Below are 22989 nucleotides of genomic sequence, written 5' to 3' on the forward strand. Positions count from 1 at the left end.
CATTGTACCAAAAATACTTGACGGAAGATGTCAGCCACATGATTTGAGATAATATACAACATTGAAATTAAAGCTGATAAGTTTTCCTTTTAAAACCGTCATCATTTCTAAAAGAAAACCACAGATACATTTAAAAAGATTGTGACATTTCTGTGTGGCTGCTCAACAATGTAGAGGTGACGACCTAACAGTTGTTAGGGGTTTTGTGACAGCTGTGTGAGAGCTCCACTTTGGCCAACCTGAATTCTTCATGGATGGGCTGGCGGGCTATATTTAGGAGGGCACGGTTATATTGAAGCGTCTACAGACCTGTGCGCTTGTAGTTTGCTCTCTTCAGCCTTCCTGTCTGAAGAAAATGGACGCCCAAGGGCTGAGAGAGGACCTTCGTCTCTTTCAGAGCACTCTGTTGCAGGACGGACTCAAAGAGCTGCTGAATGAGAATAAGCTGATTGACTGTGTCCTAAAGGTTGGGGACAGAAGCATCCCCAGCCACAGGCTCATCCTGGCAGCATGTAGCCCATATTTCCGGGAGCTTTTCTTCTCTGTGGATGGCAAGAAAGAGGACAGAAAGGAGGTTGTTTTGGAGAACCTTGATCCTAATGTTATGGAGGTAATCGTGAATTACCTGTACTCGGCTGAGATTGACATCAACGACAACAACGTCCAGGACATCTTTGCTGTTGCAAATCGCTTCCAGATCCCCTCAGTGTTCACGGTCTGCGTGAACTATCTGCAGAAGAGTCTCACCAAGAAGAGTTGCCTTGCCATCTACAGGCTGGGACTGATGCTCAACTGTGCCAGGCTGGCCATGGCAGCAAGAGATTACATAGCCGATCGCTTCGAGACCATAGCCAAAGATGAGGATTTCTTAGATCTCGCCCCACCTGAGATCTTTGCCATCATTGGCACTGATGCATTGAATGTTGAAAAAGAAGAAGCTGTGTTTGAGGCTCTCATGAGGTGGATCAGAAAGGATAAAGAAAAGCGAGCAAAATCTTTGGATGAGGCTTTCGAGTACATTCGCTTCCGTCTACTTCCAGAGAAGTACTTCAAGGAAAAAGTGGAGAAAGATGAGCTGATCAAGGCTGACCCAGAACTCCTCAAAAAGATCAAAGTCATAAAGGAAGCATTTGCAGGGAAACTGCCCGAGAAGAAAAAGGGTTCAGGTGATGCTGAGGGAGACGAGGGAACCCTGCCAGGTTACCTGAACAACAATCGCAGGTATGGCATGCACTCAAAAGACGTGATCGTCATGATTAACGACACTGCTGCTGTGGCCTATGACGGCCAAGAGAACGAGTGCTTTCTTGCTGCAATGTCTGAACGAATTCCCCGAAACCATGTCAGCCTCACAACAAAGAAGAACAACCTATACGTGCTTGGAGGACTGTTTGTAGATGAGGAGGATAAAGAGAATCCACTGCAGTGTTACTTCTACCAGGTGGGAAAGTGTTGTTCAATTAAAACAGCAGTGATAAAGTACTCAGTTTTTTAAAATACGTGTATACTTTTCAGCTGGACAGCCTCACTGCTGAATGGCTCGCCCTGCCACCAATGCCGTCCCCCAGGTGTCTCTTCGCAATGGGGGAATTTGAAAACCTAATATTTGCTGTGGCGGGAAAAGACTTGCAGTCCAACGAGTCCCATGACACCGTTTTGTGCTATGATACTGAGTAGGTTTGGCATGTTTTTTACATTTGAATATCATTTTAGTGAGAGCCATAAAGCTTTTCTGTGTCTTCTGTTTTTAGAAAAATGAAGTGGACAGAAACAAAGAAGCTGCCTGTAAAAATCCACGGCCACTGCGTGGTCTCTGAGAATGGCTTGGTGTACTGCCTGGGAGGAAAAACCGATGAAAAGTAAGGTGGCAGAGTTGACATTTTGTTTTCTTCCATTGAATTAAAACTTGACTTTCATTAACCCGAACCTGGACAATGTTTTGTCTTTTTCCCAAAAGTAAAGCAACCAATAAGATGTTTGCATACAACCACAAGAAGTCAGAGTGGAAGGAGGTTGCTTCCATGAAGACTCCTAGATCCATGTTCGGAGCAGTGATCCACAAAGGGAAGCTTATCGTTGCTGGGGGAGTCAATGAAGACGGACTGACGGCAGCATGCGAAGCCTATGACTTTGGGACCAACAAGTAAGTGCTGGGTTTTAATTAAAAATATGTTTATTATTCAAAACATTCAAGTTATTGCACTGTTTTCTACAAGTCTTCCTTCATGTTTCTTGTGATCAAAAAGAGCTACTTTGGATTTTAGCTGTTTTTATAAAATATTCAAGTCAGTAATTCTTAGCTCAGTGTCAGATCACTTATTTAGTTTTAACCATTTAACTCTGATATATGAATCATTCAGAGAAATAAAAGCCTTCTAAAAGGCTTAGGAGATGAACTGAGGTCAGCTATAGTGGACCAGTTAGGAATGGCTTCTAAGGCACTTTTTAAATAGCAGACTGCCACAATTTATGCAGTTAAATATATAAAATTAGCAGACATACGCAATGATTCTCAAACCTCTGACTTGTCATACATCAGAAAACAATTTGAAAGATGATTAATCTCTGAGGTTCTGTCAGATTCTTGTTAGATTTTGTATCCCAAAAAGGCAATTCTATTGTTTATTATTGTATGAAGTGTAGTAAATACATTATGAAAGAATAATATACCATAATTAACAACATGTTAAAAAAAATATCAAAGCAGATAATGTCTGAATGAAAAAGTTGACATGTCTTAGGAAGACCTGCAGTAACTATTCCTCAAAAACAGCTGAAAGGTTCACTAAACTTCAAAATAAAGCAAACATGACTGGATGCAATAACGTAAAAACATGTTTAAATAAAATGAATAATGTTCAAATCAATGAGAAAATCTTTTTTCTTTGTTTTTGATCATCATCTCTTCAGAATATGTACAAAAATATTGTCATGTCTTTTTTGAGCTAGAAATACCAAAACTGATTTTAATAAACTTTCACTTTGAAAGACTTAACCAAATTCTACTTAAAGTATTTATAAGAAAAACAGTCTTCAGTAGCTTAGAGATTGTCATCCACTGACCAAGCAATAGCTGTTCCTACTAATTTGAGGATATTCGATCTGAATTTTCAAAATAATAATCAATAAAATACCAGCGCTCAGCACTGTGTGTTTTGTTGGAGGTGGTCGCCTTTCACAGAGTTTCCCCAGGAGAGGAGTTCAATCAACCTGGTGAGCTGTGGAGGGTTTCTGTACGCCGTGGGAGGCTTTGCCATGGTAGAAAACGAGAACAAGGAGTGTGCACCGACTGAAGTCATTGACATTTGGCAGTAAGTTTGGGTTTCTCTCCTGCCCACCAGTTCTTTCTTTATTTTTAAATACATCATTAAGTTATTTCATTGCCTGCTTCAGGTATGAGGAGGACTCCAAACAGTGGAGCGGCATGATCAGAGAAATGCGTTACGCAGCTGGAGCCTCGTGTGTCTCCATGCGCTTGAATGCAGCCAGAATGCCCAAACTGTAACACGGGACTGTTGTGCTATTATTGTGTGTCGTGATCATTTTATTTGCAAGCTCCCAGCAGAAGGTGGTTTTTATAGTTTTGATGATGAGATAATTTTACTATTCATGCTGACTTTTAGTTTGATTAAAATGTTGAAATATTTTCTCATGGTATACATTTAGGGAACTTGATATTGTTGTGAAAGCTTTTATCAATCTTTTATATAAAAAAAACAGAACTTAGCTTAAATAAACATATTTAAGTCTAACACTTATTGAAATAAAGTTTGTATATTTCAGACAAATCTGAGTTCCTGACTGACTTTAAAATCAAACCTTTCCAGCTGCTTTTCTACATAAAAATTAATGGGTTTTTAAATGTTTTTGTGTGAAAATTATCACTATGTTGAGCGCGCGGCCAATGTATGGAGACCTCCGTTCTTCGGCATGGTCGCCACGGGTTTGAGTCTCGGCCTGTTGACTTTTGCTGCACGTCTCACATCCCTCCTTCTTGTCAAGCTACTATAAAATTAAAGCCACTAAAGTTTTTGCTACGTCATGAGACGTATGAGACAGATAATCTGTGAAAGTTTTTTTTAGCTCTTCCACTTTATGCTCATTTAGTCATTTAGTCAATGACTTGATGCCATCTGAGATAGAAAACTTTTTAAACTATTGTGAATTGGCACCATATAAATAAACTGAACAGATTTGAATTTAGATTAATTATTGTAAAATCTGACAAAAAAAAAACTAACAAATTATTTTTTTAAAGCCAAAAACACCATGAAGATAAATTTGTGTTATAAACCTTTACCCATCCAATAAAACACTGACAATGGGCATCACTTCCCATTCTATTTGTTTCAAGTTATTTAATACAAGAGCACATAATTCACTGTCACTCAACATGAATGTGGTATATTCATGCCAGCCTGACACATTTACTTAAAAACATGGAGCTCTTTCTATAGTAACACTTTTTGTTCAAATAATCTGCTCCGACCTTCACAAAAGCTGCTGTTAAGTGTCATTATCCCATAAAAAAGGCTTCAGGAAGAAATTTATCCCAAGATTTTCTTTTTGAGATACCTCTTCCATGCATGGGGTGTCGAAAGCTCCATGGAGTTCCATTCAAAGTGAGGAATCTGGAAAAGAAAAACCACACATCACACCATTACCTCGGCAGTCTTTTACGTTTGTAGTTTGATTATGTCTATACCGCACTGGCTAATGTTCTTACCTGAACAACACGATATCCCAGAATCTCAAGGTGTCTCTTTCTCATTAAGGTTTCACCTTTCATATGATGAGAGTTTTTGCAGAACGACTTGGAACCCATGAAGTCGATAGCAATGCTATAAAAAAATATAGAATAACAAATGAACCAGTGGCTTCATTTATATATTTTTCAGGCTGTATTCTGTATGTAATCTTTAGAAAATGAAGTAAATGTTCAGTCATTGCAACGCCTAAATACAGAGCCTTTACAAAAGGTACAGCCACTTCAATGTATTTTATCAACACAAAGTAATCCACACTTGTGAAATGGAAGAAAAATGATTTATTGCTTTTAATTTTTTAAACAAATAAAAGTGTGATATGCCTTTGTCTTTAGCCCCCTTTTATTCTGACATCACCAAATAAAATTTAGAGTAAGCATTTGCCTTCAGAGTTCATGTGTGTAATTTGATCAAAGAACAAACCCAGCTGTTCTGTGAAGACCTCAGAAGTTTAGGATCAAATTAGAGAGCATCATGACAGGTTAGGGAGAACGCAGTGGAGACATGTAAAGCAGTTCTATTAATGGAAGCTTCTGCTTCAGACCTTTACTGTCAATATTGTTTCAAATGAAGACCTTGCTATATATTTTTCTTTTATGTGTTATGACAAAGTACAGAAACAAACCAGATGCAGAAAAAGTGTGTATCCTCACCGATGAGCTCCTGCTGGAAGCTCATCTTGGGCGTTTTCCAGCGATTTTGAGTCCCACAGAACCTTTCCTCTCTGTGAGATCTGCAACGTGCTCGGCCCAGAGTAAGACAATGGCTTCAAGTGTTTGTCTAGTTTACATTCGAAATCTGAAATTACAAAAAATTTAATTCACACACCCCTGAATAAAAGCAAACCTCTCACCCCTTAAAGAACCGTTGTCACACAAACAACCTTAAACTTATAAATCAATCTCGCTTTCTATGCTCACAAAGCGATAATACTGGATAATATCCCACTACAGTACTTCAGTTTGTGGTATGAGTTTGAAAAAGTTTGAGGGGTAGAAATATTGTATATGCTGCTTTTCTGTTTATCAGTGAGGGAAATAAAGGGCAATATTGCTGCTATACTCACCTATGGTGTAAAAATATGGTGTGTTGACGGCTACTTGGACAAAGTTAATGCCACCAAGAACCTGGCCCAACATTGTGTGGATCTGCTGCTGCACTGGACTGATAGAGCCATTCACTAAAACACATTTACACAGGAAATATTTAATATAGTTAAAAAGGAAACAGAAAAACAGGCGTAGCTCTGATCGCTCACCTTTTTTTTGCTGATGCTGGCAGTAACGCTCGTGAAACCACGGCACCTGAAACTCTGGACATTCCAGACACACGGCCCGATTGAACTCCATGAGGCGCTGTTTTGTCCTCGTCTTGGTGGAATAAGGCAGGGCTGTAAGAACATAAACACTACACTTCACCCTCCTGAACAAAGACTTTACTTACTTTTCATACTGGACACGCAGAAGCAGGCTTCTGATCATACTTTCCAGCTGGCAGTCCAGTTTTCCAAGAAAATCAATGCTGAAGATTTCTCTGATTAGTTCTTCGGGAAAGCGGTCAACTAGAGCCAAGCAATATGCCAGCAGGACAAGCAGATGAGGCTCAAAGGAGCCTAAAACAACATAAATAAAAGATTATGATCGTAGAGTTACAATCAAAGAGTAGAAATCGGTGCTGAGACATATTACTTACAAATGTGAGGAGTGAAGTGCTTAATACAAGCATCATAAAGCTCTTCTACGTGAGCAGGCTCATAATTCAGGACAGAAAATAGTAGAAGAACAGGGTATATGGCTGAGAAGTGAATCTTATTGAGAATAGAAAAACAAATATTAGGGTTAAAACGATCAGATCAATTAATTATTGGAATCACTATCAACTAATTAAGTAACTGATTAACAGATAGACTCAAAAAAGGCCATTTGCTGAAAGAGCAACATAGTCAGAGCAGTAATTAAGCCAAAACTGTACAACAAAAAAAAACATGCATTATGCATTAAGAAAAAAAAATACATTTTTCTGTATGTTTTACAAATGACCTAATGCGTTTATTTTCTTATTTATAAAAAGAAGTGTAATTATTTCTTTATTTGCAGATTTTAATGCATTTCTTACATTGTATAAAAAGAGGCTTAAATGGTTAAATTAAGAACCTGCAAAATGTCCCAATTTTTTTTTTTATCCGATGAACTGATTGATACCATAATCTATCACTAAAATAATTGTTAGTTCCAGGCCTAATTAATACAGATGCTAGTAATCCAAGATTAAATGTTAGGCAGGTACCTTGTCAGTATGTTCTATGGCCACACTGGCAATTCTGTCCATCAGTGGAGGATGAAGTCGATTGGTTCTGGTCAGGAAGAAGGCCAAGTCAGCAATGTTCTTCGGGTTTATCTGATTGATCATCCTGTTCAGTGCGACGAGCGTCTCTTCCAGCAGCATCTCCTCAAACCACTCTCCCGGGCTGAACTTGATCTCGTCCAGCACCAGGTCCAGCCGGTCGGCCGTCTGCAGCCTCTCGCGTCCGCATTGGCTCAGCCGCTGCAGCAGCCGGACGTACTTGCTGTGGGTGCTGTGTCGGTATGACGGATCAGTCCGTATCCATTTGGCAACAGCAAAGGAGATGGTGATGAGCTCGTTGAGGTTGCACTGCGTTAACACGTCGTCCACGTGCCGGACCACGTCCTCCTCGAGGCGTGGGCTGGGCAGCATGGAGAGCACCCTGGTCAGCATGGTCACCTCATAGGGGTAGAAGCTGCGCTGCAAAAAGCTGCAACACAAAACATGTATCAGCACACTTCTGAAACTGGAATAATTAAAGGAAAGTTAATAAACACTAACTTGACCAAAATGGTTCTGAGGGCAGCAAAGAGTTCTGGGTTCTGATAATGCAACAGGTACAGGGCCTGGGTGATCCGGGCCACCTCCATCGATCTGTAGTCATGGAGGTTCTTCTGGATCACTGACACAATTCTGGGAAATAATACAGAAATTATAAAAAAAAAAAAAAAACTTCCATTGATGAAAAAAAGACAAATTCATTTGTGTGTTTAATTATGAAACAGGTTATTTAAATTGATGGCGAGAGCAGCTTTCATTTTTCATAACTTACCATCTTAAGTTAAATTTTCTTTCTTTTTTTTTTTCTTTTGGTCTCCCACTGCTTATTTTATGTGAACATTAACAACCAGTGTGCATTTTTGGATAAATTACTACTCAAATTGGGGGGGGGAATCCTACCTGATTATTACAGTTATGGAAAAAATAAATACACAGTTAAAATGCTCCAAAAGTTAAAGATTATTTTTTTTATTTTTACTGCAGTTTTGAAGTTGCAACGTTAAATTCTAGCGACTCATAATTTTGCAGATCTAGACTGAGCGGCGGATTTCATCCATGCAGTAGGTTTTTCGCACTGAAATAAAAGAAGGCAGTGGGCTTGAAGTTCATCCAAACAAACACTGCAATGATCACTAATCTGTAATTTATTTAGCCTGGAGGACACAGAAATCTCAATTTGTAACAAGAGAAGAATTTCTATGACTCTTTCAGAGTAAACGGCAAAATACTGACTTTCTCCCTTCTCATTCTGAATATCTTAAATTATATAAGCTATTTATATATATATTACATATTTAAAAATATACTCTTAAGCAATGCAAAATCTATATTTAAAATGTGGAACTATCACAAATATTGTGAACCATCACAATATTTGAGATAGTTCCACATTTCTCTTTGCTGTTGGTGCAAAGTGAAAAAAAACATTCAGCTATTCTGCTGAATATCGGCTCTAAAACCTGCTGCATCTAGAAAAACTTATTTCATCAAAGGATTTTAAACAACATGCTGAGAAGTCACACAAACAATGTAAGGCTACTGATTTTGCTGTTTTTATTTTTCGAGGAAATAAACTCACTTGTTCACTAAACTAAAGTTTCTGCTCTGACTCTCCTCCAGGGCTTCAACGACAGCCAAAGCTTGGTTAGCGCTGAACTCATCTGCCAGCAGCAGGGCGGTGTCCTCCAAGCTGAGAGGAAATACACAAAATAGCGTAGCAAAAACATCAAACTGGATGAATGTGTACAGGGGTGCAATATAAGTAATTTTGTAATTGATTGGGCCCCATTTTTTTTACATTTCTATAGACAAAAAAAAAAAGCAATCCAAGGGCCCCCTGGTAGTCGGGGGCCCCTTGGAATTGTCGTAACATTTTCCCCCTATACACACCCCTGGTCACCTCATAGGTGACCAGGGGTCACCTATGACCCCTGGTCATAGGTGACCTTCTACTTCTACTCAGCAGTACCAACCTTTTTCTGATCTCCATGCTGCTAATTGGTGCCAGAGAGATAAAAAGTTTAGAGAAGGAGTGAGGGTCTGTGCTTGTGTCGATCAGCTCAATCAGCCTTTCTTTAGCTGCCAGTGTGAAGTCACAGCTGTGGAACTGAAGAGACTGATATAGACCCAAGATGTAGCTGATGTCCTCAACATCCAGTCTGGGAATGTTGCGCAAGAAAAATTTATTGCACTTCTCCAACAGGGGTCGGTGAATGTACTTGATGCTGCGTAGGAACTGCACCATCTTTCTTGGAGTGGAGTAATTCAAGGGATCCATTGTGTCCAGTAGACATTCAGCTCTGCTGATGAGAGCGTCCCGAAGCCGCGGGGACACGAGGTTCGACACGCTGACCATCAGAGCCGCCAGGACCCTGGAGAGACAAATGTCACCAAGTGTGCACAACATGAGATTGTTAAAGCAACTGTGTCTCGTAAAAATATCCATACATTTTTCATATTCTGTCGTATTGCAAACACAAATGTCAAATTATTGGATTGGGATTTTAAGTAAGAGACAAACACAAAGTTAATGGATAGTTGTGAAGTGAGGAAAAAAAAGTACATGTAGGTTTAATGACATGACTGACCTGCCATTGTCTATGGATGATAACTTCTGGTCTACAATGTTGGTGATGTGACCCATCAGAGGACTGGTTTTGAGGAACTGATCGATTAAACTCACTGAAAACTTTGACAGAGATGACATAGGAAGACTGCAGAAAAAAACACAATGTGTTACATACAAATGGCAATGTGACCAAGCGTTTAAGGTTTCAGTGACTTTCATTTGATTTACAGTAAATGCTTGTGCTGAATCTAATAACTCTGAATTTGCTCTTTAGGAGAGGAAATTCAAGAGTTTCCTCTAAATCTCCTTTTGGGGAGGGGGTGGGGGGGGCACTAGTTTCACAGTCCACTTGGGAACCATCTGTGTGTTTTATTGACAACTTTATCTTATCAGCTTTATAACTAAAAAGAAACCAATATAAATTTATTTAAAATATACCTGTCTAGTCTTCGCCAAGCTTCTGAAACCATCTGTTGCACAAGACTGTCATGTGGTTCCACACTCAGCCTGCAGAAGAGAGAACAGACAATAACATTGTAATACTGGAATTTAAATAAACAGTCATTAAGCAAAGAGGCTATATACCTGACGAACGAATAAAGCATGTCGACCAGTGCTATGTCATCCATCAGAGAAATTTTATTCTCTGCCAAAACCCGGAGGGTCAGGAACTGCGGGTGGCGCTTGATGAGGTGGACAGTCTTGAGCTGGTCAGGTCTCTCCTTCTGAAAATCCCACAGCTTCCTCACAGCACAGCTCACATGTTCCACAGTCAGCTTGGTTTTGTTCTTCCCCACCACATCAAACAACTGATCTTCAGAGGAGCAAACCTGCAGCCCCTCCAGGACATAGTCTTTACTCCCCACACCCTGATGAAGGAGTCTTCTAAGGCAGGGCCTCACACACTGCAGTCTGAACATGCTTACACACCTGGGTGTGAGCTAGGTGTGCGCCCAGGTCTTCATTGCAGTGCAGCTGAGAGGAGGCAGATTCAGTCGATCACAAAAGGCACGAGTGGTAAGATGATGCTCCTTCAGAGACCTGTCTTGCACAATAAAGCAAAGGAAAAAGGCAGGAAGCACATTGAAAGTTGCACGGTTTATTGTTCATTTTCATGATTTTGGCTAACGGCTAAGTAGAACTCAAAATTCAGTTTCTCAGAGCATTAAAATATTCCGTAACACCAAACTGGAATTTTTAAAAAGCTGGCCGTTTTCATAGTTTTGTATCAATGCATATTAACGGGATGTTGAATGGAAGGGAAAAACCGGGGTAGAAAAATGTGCACAAGCAACAGGAATAACAGCAGCTTCAAGATTGTAAAGTGAATCAATTTAAGGGTTTCTGGGAGTTTTCTAAAACACTGACTGCAGCTGGAGTCCACACTTCAAGAGCTTTACCACAGGCTACAACTGTGACAGACTGTGTTAAGACACTCCTGAACCAGAGACAAAAGTTTAAACACAAGGAGAAAAAAATAACTGGATTGTAATTGTTAACCTTTACGTTCTATTTGAATTTATTGAGCTGTACCTCGAGTGTACCAGCACTGCCCCAAAGCCGTACAATATTTCAGATATAGTGAATTTGTGGGACAATAAAGGAAATGTATATTCTATTCTAGTGAACAATGTAAGCTGTTGCGAGTTGTGGTCCAAAATATGTTTAACTTTGTTTAACAAGTACATAGCAAATGTAGCTTAACTGAGTACGTGTTTAAGGCGAGGTTCAGATCTTATTTTAACAACTAAATTACATTCACAGAATAATCTATTTCAATTTTCAATTGCAACACAGAAACAGTACTAGAACAGTCATTTTCATACGTGCTAAAAATTAATTTACTTTTGCTTCAGGTCAACGACTAATTGCTATATGCAAATACTTACACAGATCAGTCGGACATACTCATCGCATTTGTCAGTAGAGTTGAATAAATAGCTCCTTTAAAGTTATTAAACACAAGTTTGAATTCAGATTACAGAGCGGATTCTCACGTGCACGAAGATCACCTTAAATAACATCCATATTTTCATAAGTGTAATTTATTTTTTGGTTTTCTAGATTTATAGAAGAAAAACGCCATTATCTTTGTGACATAAGTGTCACATAGTCACTAAAATGCCTCAAAGTCAAAATTACCGAGCATGTGTGCTGAGAAGTTTTACTTCCGTGGCAGGTCACGAACAAAGTGGGTTTATTTTCTCCCTGATATTTGGTTTTCAGGCACAAGTGCCTGAGTCTGAGGTAACCATTGTTCAAATGCTTAATTAAATTGCTTTTATATCTTTTGCCTCGTGTTTTTTTCACTTAAAACAGACAGCGTGATGTTTGTAGAAGGTTTATACGCTTTTTTTGAGAGAGAGTGGTTTTGCTTCTTTGGGAATATTTTTCCTGCCAGACTAATTTCAGGGCATGATTTTCTCCCGAGCGTTCACTGGCTCGCCACTCGAGGCAGACACCAGTTGACGTTCCTGCCGCGCCATCTTTAGAAAACAGTGAGCTCAATTCTGAATGAAAATACGCTTTTCGCCGCATGTAAGATCGTTTCGCTGTATGGACTGAAATTCTTGTTTTTTCAGGTTAAGTATTGTAACATTATCTACGTCTACTTATCTGTTTTTCTGAAGTAGTGAAACCGGAAAGCTCCCATGAAGTTGTCAAACCTCTTCTGTGTGCGTGTATGGCTGCTGCAGACATTAGGCGAGTTTTTTTTTTTTTGGCTAATGCTAACAACGGGGCCTGCATGGGAGATTGTGTGTCAGTGTGACTCTGCTATGCACTACGCAGTAGATAAACCAGTAGATAAACAGAAATCAATGGAACATTCAGTCTCTCTATGTCTATCTCTCTATCCACGAAATTGCTCTAACATTTCTAAAGACTCGAAGGGCTATGTTGCTAAAGCTAACTAGCTAGTCGTAAAGAGACGAAGACACGATTTAGTTTCAAATTACTCAAACAATTATGTATTAATCCATATGTTGCTACAGCATAGGCTTTCAGCAGTCCGTAGTTTTTTATTTGCCAATTTTTAAGGAATTGGCGTGCGTTCTCTATGTTTGATATAAAGAGATTAAAGGTAAATTTAAGCTCATCCTGTAATTTCATTTGTTTGGTTGAATCAACTGCAGGTGTTTGGGAGAAACTATGGGGATCAAGGTTCGCCCTCGCTGCTTCTTTGACGTCGGGATCAGTAATGTTCTAGGTGAGAGGAATGTAGAAATTGTTTTTATTTTGAAATCAACAGTAGGTGATGGGATTACAAGACTGTCTTTTTACATGGAAAGATACATATTCAAGCTTTTTCTTCTGGTCTCTCAACCTGCTTGCACACACTTCTTTACCTATTTTACACACTCTGCTGCTCTTGACTGTTGAATTATCAGAAGGCCTTTACTTCTGCTCCCGGTACTTTTACTTTTCCATTTACAGTTTATTGGCCTTTATGTTTAATGAGTCCAAAACATGGTTGTTGTTGTTGGATTGCCTGGGAGAAAAATAAAAAAACAATTTTCAGTATTTAAAACTTCAAATTGTTAAAACTTTACAATTGGTCTAAACTATATTTATTAAATATGTCTCCCAAAAACAATGAAAGCTGGGTATTTAATCCATGACTCACTTCTAACTTATTGATTCCTCTTCACAGTTGGCAGAATTGTGGTGGAGTTATTTTCAGACATCTGCCCAAAAACCTGTGAAAACTTTAGATGCCTCTGCACAGGTGAAGGATTTCTCCACATTAATTTTTTTTCTACGAATTGATCATTTTTATGTTACAGATTAGTTATGACGATGGACTGTTATTTCATTTAGGTGAGAAAGGCATAGGCAAAGGGACTCAGAAGCCCCTGCACTACAAAGGATGCCTTTTCCATCGCATTGTGAAAGACTTTATGATTCAGGGAGGAGACTTCAGCGAAGGTGAGATATAAACGGCTGTGAATGAAATACTTGGTGCAGAATGGTTTGATCTTCATGTATAATGTCAACATACTGATAATTTTTTTCCTATCACTACACTTCTCCAATTGCTCTTAATTTTGTAAACAAACGTCACTCATATGAAACTGTTAATTTTTACATTACCATCTAAAATAGAACAAAGAAAACCAATTCATTATTAACCTGAGTTAATTTGTTGAAACAACTTTGTAAATACAGGTGCTTACAAAGACTGGAATAGTATCAAAATTTATTTACGCAACCTTTTGGTCTGAAAAAGTATGGAAAAATGTCATTGTTCCTGGAAATGTTTTTTCTCTGCTCTCTACAGGACAATGACAACATCTAGGAATGCGACACGTTAGCATCAATTGATTAATTAATTATATAGATTTTAACACTTTTAAAAATTTTAACGCAATCAATCACATTTCTTATTGAACTCACTTGTCTACTTTGTCAATAATTTAGCAGCATGAAGGGTTTTTGAGTAAACATTTTTGCTGATTTCACTGAACATTGATATACATAAATGGTTTGGGAGAAGAAATGTCCAGGGTAAAATAAGTGGTGCATTACCATTCTTTATTTCAGAACACATGAGAAACATATTTTCTAATGAATTGTAGTCAACTAGCATCTGATTGTACTTTACTTTTATTCACTGCAGGAAATGGAAGAGGAGGGGAATCCATCTATGGAGGCTTTTTTGAAGGTAAAGAAGCCACCATCTTAGCTATCAGATGTTATCAAATGCAGTGTTGGCTTCAAGATGGCCGAACAATCCTCTCCCTTCCCTTCTAGATGAAAGCTTTGCTGTTAAACACAACAAAGATTATCTGCTGTCTATGGCCAATCGGGGCAAGGATACAAATGGGTCACAGTTTTTCATGTAAGTGGCTTTTTATTTTTATTTGATAAATAATGTCAGTTTTATTTTTTGGCAGTACTTGTCTAACAAGTTTACACATTCATTGCTGTTTCTCTTCACTGACTCTGACCCTCCAGAACAACAAAACCTGCACCTCATTTGGATGGGTAACAAGCACCTGATTTTATTTGTAAACACAAACTGATTGTGTTATCGGGATAAAATTTGATTTAGCTTGTCTGTTTTTAGTGTCCATGTAGTTTTTGGTCATGTCATTTCTGGCCAAGAAGTTGTTCAAACGATGGAGAACCAGAAAACGGATCCTAACAGCCGGCCGTACGCTGAAGTGAAAATTCTGAACTGCGGAGAGCTCATCCCGAAATCAAAAGGTTTGTTTCAATCTCTGGGTTTTCATAAAAAAAAACTGGTATAAAAGTCCTAAAAGTGATTTTGATGTTTTTTCTTGTTATCTTATGTTGTTTTTTTTTAAAGGAAAGAAAGCAGATAAAAAGAGAGAGAAAGCCTCATCCAGCTCCAGTGGTGGCTCATCTGATTCTGAAAGCTCCTCGGATTCTTCTTCGGGTTCAGAAGAATCCGAAAAAGAATCTAAGAAGCGAAAGAAGGAGAAAAAGTTAAAAAAGAAACAAAAGAAGGAAAAGAAAAAGTAGATCATATTTTTGCATAACTTCTGACTTTAATGTTTATTAAAAAGCAATTTCTAAAACAGATTTTTTGTTTGTTTTATAGGACTGTTGAGGAAACTGCTGAAGAGAAAGAACAAGAAGATGAGGTGACCTCCACTGTACGGCCTGAAGAAATCCCTCCCATCCCAGAGAACCGGTTCCTCATGAGGAGAAGTCCTCCACCAGCCGAGAAGCCAAACAAGGAGGACGATAAGAACCCAAGGAATAAAGACGATAGATCCAGACAGAAGTTAGTGTTTTATGAGCTGTTGCAAGAAAGAAAAACTTGAAGTAATGGTACTGTGTTTGTTTGACCATCATGTTTTTCTTTATTTGCAGCGCTGGGTTATATAATTCTCAGTCACCATATCAGAGGCGATTTCAGGTTACCACTCGGTCAGGAAGGAAGATAAAAGGGAGGGGGCCGAGGGTAAGTGACCAAAAGATGTGAGGAGCTCAGCTAAAACATTTCCGCCTTATTTTGATTTTAAATATAATGCATCATTATTCAGGTTTCCTTGTACCTTTTGTATTATTTCTTTTAGCATGTGAATTGGATATATTTGGCTCATGTGCAGTTCCAGGTAAAAAAAAAAAAAAATCACAATTTTTATTTCTTCCAACAGAGGTACCGAACTCCATCACGTTCTCGTTCAAGATCCAGAGATCGATATCGGCGTAGTGAAACTCCTCCACACTGGCGCCAGGAGATGCAGCGTCAGAGGATGAGGGCAGTCACCAGAGAGCGATGGATTAAGGGGGACAAGTAAGAATATTCACTTTATGAACAGGTGGAGTTTCAGAAAGAGGGCGTGTGCAGGGTGTGGGTGGTGCAGGGTTGCAGGGACAGCTACATGTGCTTTTAACATACCAAATTCCAATTTTAATAAAATATTTTATGAGTAAAAGGTATGCATTTTATGAACTGAAACAAACTAGAGATACGTTTTGTTTATTTAACATGTGTACAATCAACTAAATTTGGCCCTTCATATGTAAAATTAACAATATTGATGAGCTAAGATCATCTTGGGTGTTTAATATTTTAAGGCCATTCAGGAATAGGCAATATAATTCAGAAATCTTTGTAAAACTTGAGATGTAATTTTTAACTGAGAGTAGTTGTCCATTACCTTATTAATTTATTACAGAAGTGACTTGATCGATGCTAAGGATGAAGAAACTAACGCTCCAAAACGAGAGAGAAGGACATCCAACACCAAAGATGAACACACGGCCGAGGGCAAAAAGGAAAAGAAAACTCGGTCTCACAGGTCTAAAAGCAAAGAGGGCGGTACTGCAGAGAAAGATGAGCATCACAGCAAGCACAGCAAAGCAAAGAAAAAAGAAAAGTCTCGCAGTCGCAGTGGAAGTAGAGAAAAGAGTAGAAGGTCAAAAAGCAGAGAGAAGGCCAATAAGCATAAAAGTAGTGACAGAAGAGGGCGCTCAAGGAGCAAAGAAGGACATAAAAAAGAAAAAGACTCAGAAGCAGATCAGAGCAAAGATAAAATTAAAGGCAAGGAATCTGATATGAAGCATAAAGAAGAGGGTAAAGAAAAGGATCAAGAAAAAACAAAGGCAAAATCAGCAAGCAAGGAAAGATCCAGCAGCAGAAACAGAGACAAAGGTAAAGATGAAAAAACAGATAAGGAAAGGGACAGAAAAAGAAGCAGGAGTAAGGAGAGGGAGAAACGGAGAAGAGGAACATCCAGGGAGAAGGACAGGCGGTCCAGAAGTCCAGACAGGAGTAAGACCAGAGACAGAGGCAGGCACTCAAGAAGCAGAAGCCGCAGGAGAGACCGCAGCAGGGACCGCAGCAGAGATCGATCTTCTCAAAGAAATGACAGAAGCAGGGACTCCCCCAACCGGCGGAGGCGACGTAGCAGCAGCAGTAGCAGCAGCAGCAGCTCCGACAGTGATAGAGCAGAAAAAAAGAAGAGCCGAAAAAGTCCCGATTCTACAAAGAGAAAGAGATCCAGAGACAAGAGAAGCCCAGATAGTACAAAAGGCAAAGATAGGAAAGATCGCAAGAAAAGTCGGTCAAGCTCTAGTTCCAGCTCAGACAGCGACTGATCACTTTGCTTTTAATTAACAAGCCAGTTCCATCTGCAGATAAGCATAATTAGTCCTCTGTTCAGGTCTCCACTTTATATAAACTGGAGCAGACATCACAAAAGAGGAAGAAACTAACATAACACCTTCTGAAATGTAACTACAAACTGCTGTTTTGTGCGAACGCTAGCTGGACCTGAAAGCGTTGTTTTAATCATGGAGCTGGTTAGAAGAACTTGTAAGGCTGGCAGAAACACAATGATCTGGAACTGACGTTTAATGTGAACATAAGAAGCAAGTAACCAATAATATTTTAATCTCACATGACCACACAGCTCACATGGTTGTTTGTTTTACAGATTTGATTCATTTTATTTTAGTTTTGCAGAAACCTTGTTTAGTTGAAAATAAAAACATTTTACTGCCACTTTTTTCCATTTTTACTAAGCAAAAGACCTGGAAAAGATTATCTTGCATGCTCATCCCTGTTTGATTTATTTAGATGAGATACTTGTTTCTTTTTTTTTTACTCTGCCAAACCTTTACTGTAATTCTGTCATCTTTATTTAGAATGAAAAACAAATGTACAATTTCTTTCTTGGAAAAAAAATGTGAGGGTGCTGATTAAATTATAAAGCTTGGTTTCTTTGTTTTTATATACTGTAAGAGTCCAAAACATTACTTCAAATCAAAATGACAATAATAAAAACCTAAACTTGAAGATGGCTGAGACTGTATGTTTGTATACTTTGACACATGGAAATGAAACTGCTTATCTGCTCCATGTTGACCTGCTATTTTAGGTTCTTGACGTTTCCTGGTCAACATGCTATATAATCGCTTTGTCCATTTATAAACTATAGTTAAATTCAAGACTAAACATCCCAGAGTTGGACTTTTTACCTCAAATTTTTCAGTTTTCCGTTTGATAACAGCTCAGTTTGAGACCAAACAGTCTTCAGCTATACAATGAAGCAAATATGCACTAAAAGAAGTGAGTCCTGCGGTACTGATATTTGATCTGTGATGGATAATTGCAAATCAACACACTTTATCTGATTCTACAATAACATAGTTGATCACTAAAATAATAGTTGCAGCCCTAGTGACAAAATCTTACAAAATTCACCAGGTGAAGCCCAGTCTCTTCTTTGCCTCGTGAATGTCTCCAGCCTCGTTCAGCTTTCTGATGCTCTCTGTGGTGATGGACACGTATCTGGGCATCTGAGCTCCAGTGCTGTCCTGGACGAGGTAGCTGGGCCGAACCCCGCTGAAAACGGGGCCGTGCCCGCCTCCCACTCCTTCTCTCGTGGCTTTGTAAAGTGGAATCAAATTTCTCCTGGCCTCTGCTGCTGCCTTGATGATGTGCTGTGAATACTGCTGAAACTTGAGTTCTTCTTCGGCGCTGAGCTTTGCGCTCGTCGCTTCAAAATCTCGTTCCTCGTCTTTCATCTGCTGAAGTCTGGCGCTTCTTTCTGCCTGCGTTTGGAAGAGAACCAAGTTTTTCACGGTCAGATATCAATAGTCATAAACGCTGAGGCAGATAGTGGTGGAGTTTTTCAGCTATTACCATCTGTGCAACATTGAAGTCGTGCAATTTTCTTTGTTCTTCCCTCATTTTCTCGGCCTTCAGTTGTTGCTTCTTGGCATATATTTTGTCGGCTTCTCTCTTTGCCTGCAGAGCGTCTCGGGTTTCCTGCTCTGCAATTTTATCCAAGTGCTCCTTTTCCTTTCTCTGATAAAACAATTTGTATTTGGAAAGTTGTTGCAACCATTGTGTCAAGTCTCATGAATGATGCTGCATTACCAAAAGCTCCCTGTGTGCAGCTATCGACTTCAACATCTCAGACTTCTTCCGCTCCTCCTCCAGCTGCAGTTGCGCCTGTCTTGCGTCCCACTCAGCCAGAGCTTTAGCGATCCTCTGCTCCTCGTTTGTGGCCTGCTCCTGCTGCGTGGCTGTCAGCTTGTTCAAAATCCTCTCTCTTCGCTGCTGAACTTCACTGGAGAAAAAAACAAACAAAAAGACTCAAATGAGCAACTCGATCGAGAAATCGTAGCAGACGATAAACTACGAGTGCATCTTTCCACCACACTTTTTCCTTCCACTCAATTAATGTAAACAAAGCCTTGAAATGGATCACTCTCTGCAATGAATATGTGGGATCATCTATTTAAACTGAATAGCAAAAATATTTAAACCTTTCAGTAATAAATAAATCCATCTGTATTTCATGTTTTGCAGGACCTAAATAACTCTTTCTCTCTTTGCTTCCGTAGCTTTGTCATTTGCTCCTTGGCTGAAAGAAAGAGTTTCATCTGCTCCTCTTCAGCCTTCTGCTTTTGCGCCTCTTGCTCTTTTCTTAGTGCCCTACTATTGAGATGATCCTGAGGGACACAAAACGTACAAATAAACAGACCGTAAAGTCTGGACGCAAAGAATGTGCAATCTGGTCTTTTCTGACTGACCAGGTGAGCGTTCATGAGGCTCCTCTTCTGGTTGGCTTGCCGCTCGGACTCCATTCTTTGCTCCCTCTGATGACGCTCCTGAAGTTGCTGGATTTCCTCAGCGTCCCTCTTGATTTCCAGCTTCTGTTGCTCCCGCGCAAACTCGTTGGCCTTTATTCTAAAAAAGATAAATATTTCTGATTTAGATTTTTTTGGGGGGGTGAGGGGGTTTCAGCATTACTAAGAAGTCTGAAACGTGAGGCAAAGTGGTCTCACTGGTTTTTCAAGTCTTCTGCTACTGTCTGTCTCTCAAGCTTCTTTTGCACAGCCTTTTCCTGCTCTTTCCTCAGGGCTTCACTGTTTCTGGTTGTCATTATTTCCAGGAACTTTTTATCCATGCCTTCAGTGGCACTTTTCATCCTTTGCTTGAGCTCTGTTTGAGCCTCCCTCTCTTTCAGCACCTCTGTGTGCAGGAGTGCACGCTGTGGAGGAAGCAACACTGACTTGTCAGATTTCTTTAGATGTAATATCTACATTGCTGAATTGTAATGCTTGTACTGACGTTTAGTCCTTTCACCCGGTCATTTTGATAATACAGCTGAGTTCTGGCTTTCGCCAGGGCCTCTTTTTGCTCTTCTTCCTTGTATTTGGCTTCCTCTGCAGCCATTTCTTTCCTCTTTTCCTCCTCCATCTCCTCTCGGAGCTTCTTAGCCTCCAGCTTTTTTTGCCTTTGACCCTGAAAACAAATGCAGATGCACAGTTAGTTCACGTTTCATGTTTTGATTTCCAAGAAACAGCATCGCCCATGTCAGATTTTATACTCAAACTTACAGCAATAGTGTCAGGCCAGAGCTTAACAATTTCCTTGGACTGCAGGTGCAGGGCCTCCCTGCGTTTGGCTGCCTCTCTAAGACGCTCCTTTTCTTTATCGACCCCGTTCATTTCATCTTGAATCCTGTGCCAGCCGGTTTGCTTTAGTATGGTGATTTGTCTGAGATCTGGAGGCTGGAATACTTTGTCTTTCTTTCCTGGTTGAAAAAGTGCAAATAATGACATAAAAACAAGAAAAACAGACTCAGTTTCTAACATTTTATTGGTAATTTAATTTTTTTGTATTTTGCTGTAAAATTGTTTTAAGTCAGATTATTGATTGACTGTTTGCACTTTGCTATGGTAACTTCTTTGTTTGCGTTTCTAAACCCTCCCTCCAAGGGGCAAATTGACCCAGAATGTGCTAATGTACTAGACAAAGGGCTGCAAATATAAAACACAATGCATCAGGCAGAATGCAGGGCTCTGTTAAAGCCCTTAGAACCTTTTCACATTTTATAACATTGCAACCAAAAACTTTGATGTTTTCTGCTGACTTTGCAATCAATCTTATTAAATTAACTGCAAAGTGTGAAGATAACAAATGCCATTCAAAGCTCACGGAACGCTGCACAGTCACTGAACATATTATTGGATGCATTTCCTATTGATGTTGATCATATGTCTGTCACATTATATATTGTTGATTTATTGTGCAGGGGTTGTTTTAGTGTCATTGTCCTGCTGGAAGGTGAACCTCTGCACCAGTCTCAGGTCTTTTCCCGTCTCTAACAAGGTTTCTTGCAGGGCTTACCTGTAATTTACGGAATAGATTTTTCCATGCACTTTGACCAGTGGACTACTATTGGAAAGCTATGCTGCTTCTCTGATTGCTCACTCTGTCTGTTTAGGTTTCATCATACTCTTTGCATTTTCAGATGAATGGTGACACAGGCTTTAAGTATGGAATATTGCTTTGCTCTTCATGATGAAATGAACATATAATAGTATTCAAAAAAGCCTCTGAAACCATCACAAAACAGCTGTATTTACACTAAGATACAGTACAGTGTGTAAGGGGAATAGAAATACAGAATCTGACTTGTAAAAAGTCTTCAAAACGATAATTCTCAGGTTTTTGTTATTTTTATTTTTGTTTTGTTTTGTTGTCTGCTATATAAAACCCAAATCAAATGCATTGAAATTTGAGATGCAATGTGCAAAAAACAAACAAAAAAAAACCCCTAAAAGGCTGGGATTGTTCAAAGGCACTGTAGAAAATAAATGCAGTGTGTATGACTTCAGCAAAAAATAAATAAACAGTTCTAATGTACTTTCATAAGTTTTATTTCGATGAAAACATTCACAGAATAACAAATCGGGGGTTCATTAAAATTCATTCTCACCGCTTTGACTGAATGCTCTCCGACTCCCGTTGCACGGAGCCGATGACGTCATGTCGAGATGCCGCTGTCGGTTTAAGCTTCCTTGAGACACAAATGCCGAACTGGAAAGTTAAGGATTTGCTTTCGCGTTACAAACAACCAACGTCGATATGAGTTAGATCCTCACTAACAGCGCGAAGATCGACCTCAACAACCAATCAGAACCTGTCACGGTGAAACTCAACGCTCTGGCTTCTGTTGAACTGTGTCCAGGCAACCGAGGAGCCAATCGGTTGCCTAAATACAGTCCGCGGAAGTGTGACGGCTCAAGAGGCCCTGCACTTTATCATTAAACACTGAAGTAATTAAAACGTTCACCTTATTTACTTGTTATTCTTTTTAAATGAAATTGTAAGCGGAAAAAGTGTTGATGATTTCTTGCATAATTTGCTGTGAGCTACATGGTTAACATTGTCAGTTTGTTTACAGCCCAAAAGGGGTCATCTCAGTTCAGTTCACTGGCCATTTCCATTGGCATCAAATCCAAATCAGTTAAACTAGGTTTTGGTTTGAAAGCTTGACACAAACTTTATTAATATTGATAGATGACACTACTAACAATAATCCCTGTGATAAACTTGTATTGTGGCGGATACAATTGTGTATATTTCACACCATTACACAGTGGATGTCTTGGCTGTACTTCAAATAATCAAATTAACACTGATTTACAATTTAGGCAGCATGGTCTTGGTAACAAATGCTGTTATATGTGTCATTCAACAATCTTTTATTAAAAGTATTTGCCTTCTAACTGTTCCAACTTGGATTATTGACGGTTTTTACATCTGACTCTTTTTTGTTAGTTTTTTGTTTTGTTTTGTTTTTGCAGATGTGCAGGCATTAGCTATTCTCAAGCCTTTTATGAGTGTTGTCCCCTGCACTGTGGCTTGAGGCTGTCTTTAAGTTAACAGCCATGCAAACACAATCTTTCAAGAGATTTTACAGTGGTGTCCTTGCAGCGTATTGTGCATTATTTCTGAGTGTGAGCAAGTGCATGAAACATTAAGATATGTCGAAAAATTAAAGTTTTGTCAGTTTTATTGAAAATCGAAAA

The 22989-nt window shown here is 39.2% G+C and overlaps 4 protein-coding genes across 7 annotated transcripts; 2 read left to right on the forward strand and 2 right to left on the reverse strand.

The window, feature by feature from the left end:
• The first annotated feature begins 307 nt into the window (after window positions 1–307).
• Window positions 308–3995, forward strand: klhl41a (kelch-like family member 41a). The gene is made up of 6 exons (XM_055031631.1): window positions 308–1441; window positions 1516–1673; window positions 1752–1859; window positions 1958–2143; window positions 3165–3311; window positions 3394–3995. Exons 1-6 carry the CDS (start codon window positions 356–358, stop codon window positions 3503–3505), a joined length of 1797 nt encoding a protein of 598 aa, XP_054887606.1. The 5' UTR covers window positions 308–355; the 3' UTR covers window positions 3506–3995.
• A 280-nt stretch (window positions 3996–4275) lies between these two features.
• On the reverse strand, window positions 4276–12155 carry fastkd1 (FAST kinase domains 1). 2 transcript variants are annotated; one of them, XM_055031626.1, is made up of 15 exons: window positions 11568–12155; window positions 10264–10719; window positions 10117–10185; window positions 9698–9823; window positions 9083–9481; window positions 8689–8799; window positions 7611–7742; window positions 7053–7539; window positions 6459–6573; window positions 6250–6378; window positions 6025–6156; window positions 5833–5946; window positions 5420–5564; window positions 4727–4841; window positions 4276–4631 (listed from the first exon to the last, which is right to left on the reverse strand). In XM_055031626.1, the coding sequence occupies exons 2-15, from the start codon at window positions 10596–10598 to the stop codon at window positions 4548–4550; spliced, it is 2493 nt and encodes an 830-aa protein (XP_054887601.1). In that variant the 5' UTR covers window positions 10599–10719; window positions 11568–12155; the 3' UTR covers window positions 4276–4547. The 2 variants fall into 2 exon arrangements, with proteins under 2 accessions (XP_054887601.1, XP_054887602.1); XM_055031627.1 differs by lacking the exons at window positions 4276–4631; window positions 4727–4841; window positions 5420–5564 and having other exon boundaries at window positions 5837–5946; window positions 6025–6136; window positions 6210–6378.
• ppig (peptidylprolyl isomerase G (cyclophilin G)) lies at window positions 12149–17930 on the forward strand. Of its 2 annotated transcripts, XM_055031628.1 has the most exons (14): window positions 12153–12216; window positions 12309–12381; window positions 12813–12886; window positions 13331–13405; window positions 13498–13605; window positions 14297–14341; window positions 14431–14518; window positions 14635–14664; window positions 14747–14886; window positions 14990–15161; window positions 15245–15430; window positions 15520–15610; window positions 15807–15946; window positions 16332–17930. In XM_055031628.1, exons 2-14 carry the CDS (start codon window positions 12362–12364, stop codon window positions 17251–17253), a joined length of 2091 nt encoding a protein of 696 aa, XP_054887603.1. In that variant the 5' UTR covers window positions 12153–12216; window positions 12309–12361; the 3' UTR covers window positions 17254–17930. The 2 variants fall into 2 exon arrangements, with proteins under 2 accessions (XP_054887605.1, XP_054887603.1); XM_055031630.1 differs by lacking the exon at window positions 12309–12381 and having other exon boundaries at window positions 12149–12260.
• Window positions 17744–22120, reverse strand: cfap210 (cilia and flagella associated protein 210). Of its 2 annotated transcripts, XM_055031633.1 has the most exons (9): window positions 21894–22120; window positions 20509–20705; window positions 20240–20413; window positions 19954–20159; window positions 19699–19855; window positions 19478–19617; window positions 19040–19232; window positions 18803–18967; window positions 17744–18711 (listed from the first exon to the last, which is right to left on the reverse strand). In XM_055031633.1, exons 1-9 carry the CDS (start codon window positions 21943–21945, stop codon window positions 18358–18360), a joined length of 1638 nt encoding a protein of 545 aa, XP_054887608.1. In that variant the 5' UTR covers window positions 21946–22120; the 3' UTR covers window positions 17744–18357. The 2 variants fall into 2 exon arrangements, with proteins under 2 accessions (XP_054887608.1, XP_054887607.1); XM_055031632.1 differs by having other exon boundaries at window positions 19478–19855.
• Window positions 22121–22989: the final 869 nt, after the last annotated feature.

Source organism: Poeciliopsis prolifica, unplaced genomic scaffold, assembly GCF_027474105.1.
Source record: "Poeciliopsis prolifica strain line A6 unplaced genomic scaffold, Auburn_PproV2 SCAFFOLD007, whole genome shotgun sequence".
Taxonomy (NCBI): domain Eukaryota; kingdom Metazoa; phylum Chordata; class Actinopteri; order Cyprinodontiformes; family Poeciliidae; genus Poeciliopsis; species Poeciliopsis prolifica.